Source organism: Lolium rigidum, chromosome 6, assembly GCF_022539505.1.
Source record: "Lolium rigidum isolate FL_2022 chromosome 6, APGP_CSIRO_Lrig_0.1, whole genome shotgun sequence".
Taxonomy (NCBI): Eukaryota; Viridiplantae; Streptophyta; class Magnoliopsida; order Poales; family Poaceae; genus Lolium; species Lolium rigidum.
In genome coordinates, this window is record NC_061513.1 from 47,225,081 (window position 1) to 47,234,778 (window position 9,698).

Genomic DNA, 9,698 nt, shown 5'->3' on the forward strand with positions numbered 1-9,698 from the left:
GTTTTGTAGGCGATCATGTCGACTCTTCTCTTCATCATACTCCGTGTCCTGTTCCTCTTTGTTGTTCTAATAATTTTGAGCCTCAATCATCACCTCGCACCTTGCGTAGCTGACTTGAATTAGAAAAGGAGGGTTTTCTAATTATGCATATTTGAAATATCTTGTGTTGCCCACAGTACAAATAGTTTGTGATTGAGATTTTTCATGCTTGCAGGTGCATCATTGACTATATCCTGATCTAATTTAAGATTTTCTGAATTATAACTATGTTTTCTGAATATTTAAGAAGTAAAAAGATCACTTGGCCTTTGGAGGTAAAGACTTTTCGTTCTTCTTGTTGCAAACATAGCAATGCCATTAGATTAGCCCAACACCTCGTATGGCAAGATAGTGTCCGTGAGTCCGGGGAATCTACACTCGTATGATGATTTACATGAAAGAAAAACCATGTATCTAGAATACGGGTTATTCAATGAACTCCAGTCAAATTTCGTGTATAGAAGATAAATGGGGCCACAAATATGTTTTGCTAAAGCTCCACGTAAGTAGAGTACTTTCACATACACTTTGAGATAGTGTCCATCAAATATAGAAGAACTTCCAAATTTGTCAACATTTATCTCATGGATTTTTTTTTGAGAAATTTATCTCATGGACCTATGTAAGTCTATCTCATGGAATAAAACACCTACGCAAAGCCACGGATATTGATTAACCATTACACGTAGGCCAGCATTAAGAAAAGGGAAAAAAGTATCCAAATAAACCGTTTCGAGTTCAGGTTTAAAAGAAGGAGTTGGAATTTGAGTGTGGAATATGAAGCATATATATACACGGCTGCATACGCGCTCCTCGTCTCTGTTCCCGGCAGTAAACCGGATAGGCAGCATAGAGGAGAGGGGAAGTCTCCAAATACACACACACCGTTTCAAGTTCAAATTTGAGTTCATCAAGAGAGACAAAAAAGTTGGGAATTTGATCGTAGAATACGAACCATACACGGCTCGCTCATCGTTTTTTTTTTTTTGAGGGACGGCTCGCTCATCGTTTCTGTTTCACACAAGGCAGGAGGGGGAGGCGACACGGCAGCAAACCGGATAAGCAGAGCCCAAAAGGCACACGGGGGAGGTGGTGGGACCCACCGACGGTATCTGTTCGTTTCCGCGTGCGTCTCACGCACGCCACGGCCCACGAGGAGGCGGATCCGGAGACCGAACCGTCCCGCGCGCGGCCCACTGCCCCACGCTCGCGGACGGACGTGACGCCCCGTTATCAAATCCGGCTCTGGGTAGCCGCCCTATAAGTTCCGCCGGGTCCGCCTCCCCTCCGCCGGCACAAGCGCGACAAACTCCACCCCAGCTGCGATCGATCGCCGGGAAACCCTGCTCGCTCCAGGCGGCGCGCGCTGCGGATTGATCTCTGGCCAGCGAGCTAGCCAGCGCCTGCGGAGATGTCGTCGGCGGGCGGGGAGGAGGACAAGAAGCCGGCCGGCGGCGACGGCGGCATCCACATCAACCTCAAGGTCAAGGGCCAGGTCTGCACCCGCTCCCCACCCTCTCTACCACTTCCAAGGTTGCGCCATCGCCCTTAATCGCCACACCATAATCGTCCAATCAGTGTCTTGTGGCGTCGATTTGACTAGGATGGCCGGCTGCTGTTGTTCTAGGTTTTGATTACTAGATGTTTCATACGCCTACGGGATGACAAGATTAAACTGCGAATAATGTGTACAAAAATCAAGATTTCACCACTTCTCGCATCTGGATGCTGAATTCCTGTTAGAGGTAGACAATGGTGAACATTAGCTGATTAGCAACATAAAACACTGGAATCTGCGTGCTAGCCTCATGCTTTCACTATGCCTTGAAGTACGACGCGCCTGTTGTGCCGACCTTTTGTCTGCTAAACTGTGCCGGAGGCACATTTGGCACAACATGGTGATCCTGCCTGCCAGCACAAGTTCTAATTATCTGAGCTAGTTTTGGCCAGTTAATGTGAGTCGGTTGATCTGTGCGAGGTTCACATGAATCCAACCATTGTAGCTCTCTGTAGGTTGTGTTGCTTATTCATGTATTTGGTTATCGCAAGGTGGGATTTGTTGTTTAGCAATTACGATCTGATGTTTATGTTTTTTATCAATGTCATCAAGTCAAGCATAATTGTAAGTCACGCCGTGCTTTTACTTCCTCGTTGTCAGATAATAAGCCTATTAAATGCAGCATGTGGTCGGGAAAATAGGTCTCATGTGAACAACTTTGTTATTGTGCACATACATGGTACACGGTTAACTGGTCACATAAAAACGAAAGTGATATGTCGTTTGTCACTGTTATTAGTAGCTGTGTATCTTGAAGTCAGACGCAAATTGTGACGAATTGTATTTATTTAACTATTCTGATAATAGTTAGATAAATTTATGGCGCTTCTGTTAACTCAATATCTGCAGTGTTAATTCAGGCACTGGTCAGTACTTGTTGTGACCAAGACTTCCAACCGAAATAGTGAGACTTTTGTTTCAACACAATACCTTATCAGTATGCATGTATAATGATCGAGCCCTCTAAATGAATAATGAGATTGTTTTGTCTGAACTAAGTCTTACTAATATACATAGATATTTGCTGATTTGTCAATGTCCTTGTATATTTACTGATTTTACAGTAGTATTCAGAAACAGAGTTCTTGTAGCGACCTAGCCCTAAAAACAAAGTAATGAGATTGTATGGTTTGAACTATGTACTATCAATATATATTTATATTTGCTGATTTATGAATATGAGTGCATATTTGTTCATCTTTAAGTAGTATTCCCCTCGTCTATAAAAATTACCGAAGGTTTGTCCAAACTTAGATGTATCTGTACACAAAAAAGTGTCTAGATACATCTGACTTTAGACAAACTTTTGACATCCTTTTATGGACAGAAGTAGTATTCAAGAACTGATTGAGTGCTTCTAATGACCAAAACCTCCCAATGAAATAGTGATATTGTATGTTTTGAACTAAGTCTTATCAATATTCATTTATTTTTGCTGATTTCCCAATGTGAGTGCATATTTGCTTATATTTAAGGTAGTATTCAGAAACTGGTTGAGTGGTTGTAGTGACTAAACACGCCAAATGGAACAATGAGATGTATGGTTTGAATTAAGTGTTATGAATATACATTTATATTTTCTTATTTATCAATATGTGTGTATGTTTGCTGATTTTTAGGTTGTATTCTGGAACTGATTGAGTGTTCGTAGTCACCAAACTCTCCAAATGAAAGTCAGATTGTTTGGTTTGAACAATCTCTTGTGAATATGCATGTGCATTTGCTGATTTATCAACAGGTGTTTGTATATTTAGTGATTTTAAGTTATTCATAAACAAAGAACATCATAGTGCTTTTTTTGTTGTATATTGTTTGTTGTAGTGGTACACTTTGAAAACACGCTCTCTTATTATGTTGTAAAAGTTTAGATAAGGTAATGTTGAAGACCCTTGCCCTAGGAATAGTACTGATTGTATGAACTGCTTTCAGTTTGTGAACTTTTTCTTGCTAACAGTTGTGAATTCACCAAGTTATTTTATATGTGTATTTAGTGATTTGCTTAGTTTATTACCTCAATGCCTAGTCTTACATATCTGACCAATTATCTGTAGGATGGCAATGAGGTGTTCTTTCGTATCAAGCGGTCCACCCAGCTAAAGAAGCTGATGAACGCCTACTGCGATCGCCAGTCCGTTGATATGAATGCCATTGCATTCCTGTTTGATGGCCGTAGGCTTCGTGCTGAGCAGACCCCTGATGAGGTATGCGCTATTATTTTCCTGCAAATTCCTGAACTAAAAACGCTGCACTATAACCGAGAGTCCCTATAACTTCTTGCATGTTTGCTGTTTCAGCTTGAGATGGAAGATGGTGACGAGATCGACGCCATGCTTCACCAGACCGGAGGCTGCCTGCCTCTAATTGCGTAAAGAAGATGCCGCAGCCTCTTCATTCTTGGCCTAGGAAGACTCTAATCTATCTTCAGAGCTTATGAATGGAAGTCTAAAAAGAACTTGTGAAGCTTTGGTCCTGTCCCTTAGCTGAAGGACATTAGGGAAGCTTTGTCTTTTTAGTAGTAAGATGATGAGTACTTGAGCCTGTCATGACTTGTTTATCCACCACTTAATATATCCATCCATTTATCCAATGTCTTCCAATCTGTTGGCTTTTTTTTGTCAATCAAAGCTTCTTTGTTTTGTTTCGTGTTGCTTTGTTACCATCCTGTCTGCCCTGAGGATGTTGGGCACATTGGATGTAGCTGATTGAGCCCTTGGCTAGTCACTCAGTGTCCTGTTCCAGGCAAAGAACACACAGCGGTCGTGAAACTGCAATTCAGTGTAGTTATCTGTGCACAGCTTAAGAGCAGAAGAATTTGGTATGTGTATCACAGTGTACAAACTGTACTAGGTGTCTCATTGTCCTGTTCCAGGCGAAGATCACACAGTGGTCGTGAAACTGCAATTCAGTGCAATTAGCAAATCCTGCAGCTTAAGAGCAGAGAATTGTGTATGTGGATCACACAGTGTACAAGGTTTCCATAACTTCAGGAATTGATCTGGTGAAGCAAGGTGCCCAAAGGGACACATTGGGTTCCCAAGATGGAGCTCATTCCCCCATTTTTTTTTTTTTTTTTGGAATATAGCAGACAACTGCTTAAGTTCATTGCTAAAAGAACATACTGGTCACCAAATGAAAAGAGAAAAGGGAGGAAGACCTTGTTCCAGGAAACTACGGCTTACTCTAGCACTAGCAGCATGAAGTGCCTTAGCACTTGCCAGCTTCCAGTCAGCAATCTCATCGTCCACTAGGGTCATCATTGGTGTTCATTGCTCGTTTATCCACCCTCTAATATATCTATCTGCCCAGTGTCTAGATGCTCCCAGTGATCTGAAGATTGTTTTTGTCCATCATGGGTTCTTTGTTTTGTTTTGTATTACTTTGCTTTGTTGACTGTCCGTTCTGCCTGTGAACGTCGAGCACACGGAGATGTACGAGAGTAGTTTCGTGTGGCTGCATTGGAATTCGAGTGGCTACTGTTGAGATTTTGTAGGATAACCCTACTGCCTGGGTTTCTTATTATAAACCTGTAATTATGTTATTGGAATACTTCCTCCTTGTCGAGATGTCTGGATGTAGCTCTATGCCTGTTGCTGCTTTGCAGGCCGCCTGGGGGAATCTCTCATGCGAGTCGTTTAAGAGTGAGCTTGGTTCTTCCTCCGCCTATGGCTGGACAACATATTAGCTGAGACCGTTTTGAATTGAAGGATTTTCGTTTGTCCTTTGGAATCAGATAGATCATAGACGAGACCCCCGAAATTAATGGATTAAACTTTTGCTGTAGTTGGGATAATTATAACGTTGTATTTTTCAATAGGGTGTCAAGGTGGGATCTCACTATTAATGTATTTTATCTTTTCTAGTTTTAAATTTTGTGTCAAAATTTACACTAGAAAAAGCAAAATATACTACAAGTGAGACTTAGTTGGGATTCCACTTAACATCCTATTTTTCAACAATTTCAGAAAATTACAAGTGTTGTACTAGTATTGCAATTTTTACAAAACTTTTCAGCTGAAGGACACCAGGGGAGGTTTGTTTACTAAGATCCGTGTACTTTGGCTCCTGATGATTCACGCATACCTCGCTTACCATGCCCTAACATATCCATCCATCCCATCATCCTCCTGTAACTCTCAATGATCTAACAAGATTGTTTTAGTTCATCGAAGCTTAAGTGCTTTGTTTTGCTTTGGTGACCCTCTATTCTGCCTGTCCTGTCTACGTCGAGGATACGGAGATAGAGACTACTTATTTTGTGTTGTGTTTAAAGGGAAAGTTCTAGATCTAGGTATTCCTGAGCCTGATATTATTTTGTTTGTGATTAATCTTCTCTTTCTTAATAGATGGTTCCATTTTGCTGGTCTCACAGCGAGCCACGTCATCGTTTTTACCCCACGTACATACAACGTTGTAACCCACCACGTCTCCGTCGTTCCCTCCTTGACCCGGGTCAGTGCACGAGTCTAATTCAGTTTTGTTCCGAGCCACCATGGCACCATCAGGTTCACATGCAGCTCATTAATACAACAGCCCATTACTTCCCCCATAATATTTTCTCTTACTAATCTGTATTGACCTAGGCAACATCGCTTTCGTCTTCTCCATAAATCTCTGTAACAACGCAATCTCTTTCTCTTCCCCATGATCTCCACAAACCATTGCCATTCCACCATTCAAGACCTCTAATTTTCCTGGTGGTCTACTTAATCCGTCCACTCCACATCTCCAAATCTCCCACTCCGCCCTCTGCTTCCTCTTCCAAATTTTGATCCATCTCATTACCCCAATTTCATCGGCAGCATGCCCTCTCCCGACAGTTCAGCTGCTCCAGCAAAGAATGTATATGCAGATTTTCCTATCAACGAGGGTGGTTATTCTGACCTTGACCTACTTCGTCTCGGTCCGGGTATGTTTACATGGTATGCAGAATCCCAATGCTCAAGTCTTACAGAAGGGTGAAGATGTTCGGTACTGTTTCGAAAAGCACAAGAGTACCTACTTGCCCATTGTTTTCTATCCTTCTATCCTCATCCAGATATATGAATGCAGGTGATTCTTTTGAATGTTGTGGCGAGATTTTTTTTTCATCTTACACATCTATTCCAGCCATGTACAGATTCACATCCATGCTTCCTACACCATGCCCTGGCATGACCTCATTGTGCTTCTGCTTCTCTGTTGATTTGATTTTCATCTCTTTCTTAATAGATGGTCCCATTTTGCTGGTCTCACAGCGAGCCACGTCATCGTTTTTACCCCACGTACATACAACATTGTAACCCACCACGTCTCTGTCGTTCCCTCCTTGACCCGGGTCAGTGCACGAGTCTAATTCAGTTTTGTTCCGAGCCACCATGGCACCATCAGGTTCACATGCAGCTCATTAATACAGCAGCCCATTACTTCCCCCATAATATTTTCTCTTACTAATCTGTATTGACCTAGGCAACATCGCTTTCGTCTTCTCCATAAATCTCTGTAACAGCGCAATCTCTTTCTCTTCCCCATGATCTCCACAAACCATTGCCATTCCACCATTCAAGACCTCTAATTTTCCTGGTGGTCTACTTAATCCGTCCACACTCCACATCTCCAAATCTCCCACTCCGCCCTCTGCTTCCTCTTCCAAATTTTGATCCATCTCATTACCCCAATTTCATCGGCAGCATGCCCTCTCCCGACAGTTCAGCTGCTCCAGCAAAGAATGTATATGCAGATTTTCCTATCAACGAGGGTGGTTATTCTGACCTTGACCTACTTCGTCAGCTTTCGGTCCGGGTATGTTTACATGGTATGCAGAATCCCAATGGTCAAGTCTTACAGAAGGGTGAAGATGTTCGGTACTGTTTCGAAAAGCACAAGAGTATCTACTTGCCCATTGTTTTCTATCGTTCTATCCTCATCCAGATATATGAATGCAGGTGATTCTTTTGAATGTTGTGGCGAGATTTTTTTTCATCTTACACATCTATTCCAACCATGTACAGATTCTCATCCATGCTTCCTACACCATGCCCTGGCATGACCTCATGGTGCTTCTGCTTCTCTGTAGATTTGATTTTCACAATATGCAGGCTAACGCATGTTCGTGGTGAATTTGTGAGTAGATTTGCAGAGCCAAAGGAATAGGTGCACAACTTCACATCACGTGGGTCAGATTGATATTACTACGCTGCAAACCATTTTACAGTGGAATGGAATATTTTTGTGTGTTCTCGAATGATTGTCATGTAGAAAATTAAATATCCAAATCTTATATGCATCCGAGACTGGAACATGCCCTCATGTAATTGTTGTTATATTGTCTGTTTTTATTGATTTAGAAGTGCTTAGGTCCTAGATCTTTGATCAATTACGTACATTTGGTTTGCATAATCGTTAAGATTCACTTCACTTATCAGCTTCCGTTGTCATAGTGGTAAATGGTTGTCTTTGGGACTGTCTAGCATGTTTTTCGGCAATCTAAGTATTTATACCGTGTTACTGGCAATACAATCATCGTATTATTATACTGGAATTTCAATAATTCATTTAATATTTAGTCAATTTGTATCACTAATTTATTTAATCATGGAAACTTATGGTCGTAGAGTTTGATAGTGGTGGTAAAAGTATGGCAGAGACTCATTTTGTATTCTTTTTTTACGGGTTGGCATGGTTCATAGATAATTGTTGGCAGCACCACTTAATGTTGTGCAATTTTTGGCATCACGTCAGGTCTCTAAGTTGAATATCTAACTCCACTATTGATGATATTTTCATATATTGGATTTAAAAAACAAGGTTGTTAATGCAAGCTCAGTTGATATGTCCATATCTGATGAAGAAAAGTATGCGCTGGATAAATATTATGGGGTCTCATTTGACGCAGTAAATCAACTTCAATGTTGAAATGCTCGATCGCATGTATGAAAAGATTACATGCATCTGTCTTTCTATATTTCTATGGCACACATTTGCACTGCGCCAATGCCTCCAATATTGATGGAGTACATATTTATATTGTTTCATGTATAATTTGTTCTGATCAGTTGGGTTAGTCTACAAATATATGTTGACATTATATTTCCTATTTTTTAGCAAGGCCAAAGGACTTGGCTCAAACATTTATATACGATATGGCACTGATATTGTATTAGAAACACTTCAACATGCAGTGTAGTATTTTTTCTCACCCCTCTCATAAGTCATAAATCCCTTGCATCGGCAATGATCCAATTTGCACACCCGCCATAGCTGTTGATTTGTTCTAATTCCTACTTTTAGTGCACACGCCTTATATTTCTTTCAGATCTTTCATTGATGAATCTCATGAAATATTGTATATTTTGCTAACGATGACCAAGGTATATCATATTCACCCTTTTCTTCCACAAATTCTGCCGCAACGCGCGGGGTATCATCTAGTTTACATAATGTATCAACCCCTAAGTTATATATAGGTCGGGAGCGGAAGCTTCATTCAGACGGTTTATTAGAAGCTTGTTTTTTTGCCTAAGCTAAGTATTTTTAAAATTAGGTATAAAAAATGGCACGCATGAACATGCATGCATCCTTTATATACGAAAATTTTAATTTAGAATTTTTGGAGGCATAGAAATAAGGATTTTAGGCCATTTACCAGGTACACCCAGGACCAAGTACATGTTTTTGTGTTGTGTTGCTCGGACTTTGCGTATTTTACTGCTAAGATTTTCTATGACAATATTGTCTTGTCAATAAGATCAAAGGGGCTATTGGAATATTTCGGTTTTGCTGTGATGCATGTTTTGCTTGGGGAATCTCTAGCGGCTTCACCTATTTCAACATGAGGTGTATTCGTTTTAATTCGTTTGGGTCGGACAACAAATATAAAAAGCTCTCTCGCTACATGTGCCCGTTTGGGTCGGGAGCTGATATGTTTTTCCCCAACTTCACGAAATAGACCAATATGTTGTAAAGAGGCAATGGAAACTAAAAATATACCCAAAAATAGCTACTTCAGAAAATTAAGTAGTTTACTTGCCGAATTCATCAAAAAGGACGCAAGTTGCAACGTAAAATAGACAAAATACGATAGAGATATAGATGTGGGATCACACATCTCGTTGGAGCATGATAG

The 9,698-nt window shown here is 40.8% G+C and overlaps 1 protein-coding gene across 2 annotated transcripts; it reads left to right on the forward strand.

The window, feature by feature from the left end:
* Positions 1-1,428: 1,428 nt before the first annotated feature.
* Positions 1,429-4,184, forward strand: LOC124666781 (small ubiquitin-related modifier 1). 2 transcript variants are annotated; one of them, XR_006991027.1, is made up of 4 exons: positions 1,429-1,534; positions 3,649-3,798; positions 3,892-4,034; positions 4,084-4,184. XR_006991027.1 is itself a non-coding variant. In XM_047204111.1 (3 exons), the coding sequence occupies exons 1-3, from the start codon at positions 1,451-1,453 to the stop codon at positions 3,964-3,966; spliced, it is 309 nt and encodes a 102-aa protein (XP_047060067.1). In that variant the 5' UTR covers positions 1,429-1,450; the 3' UTR covers positions 3,967-4,184. The 2 variants fall into 2 exon arrangements, 1 of the variants encoding a protein (XP_047060067.1); XM_047204111.1 differs by having other exon boundaries at positions 3,892-4,184.
* The last annotated feature ends 5,514 nt before the right edge of the window (positions 4,185-9,698 follow it).

What these genes read in the sequence shown, in the direction of transcription:
- LOC124666781 (XM_047204111.1), top strand. Translation starts at nt 1,451, where the DNA reads ATGTCGTCGGCGGGCGGGGAGGAGGACAAGAAGCCGGCCGGCGGCGAC. An exon ending in ACCTCAAGGTCAAGGGCCAG is followed by an intron (nt 1,535 to 3,648) that starts GTCTGCACCCGC and finishes AATTATCTGTAG; the next exon opens with GATGGCAATGAGGTGTTCTT. An exon ending in CTGAGCAGACCCCTGATGAG is followed by an intron (nt 3,799 to 3,891) that starts GTATGCGCTATT and finishes TTGCTGTTTCAG; the next exon opens with CTTGAGATGGAAGATGGTGA.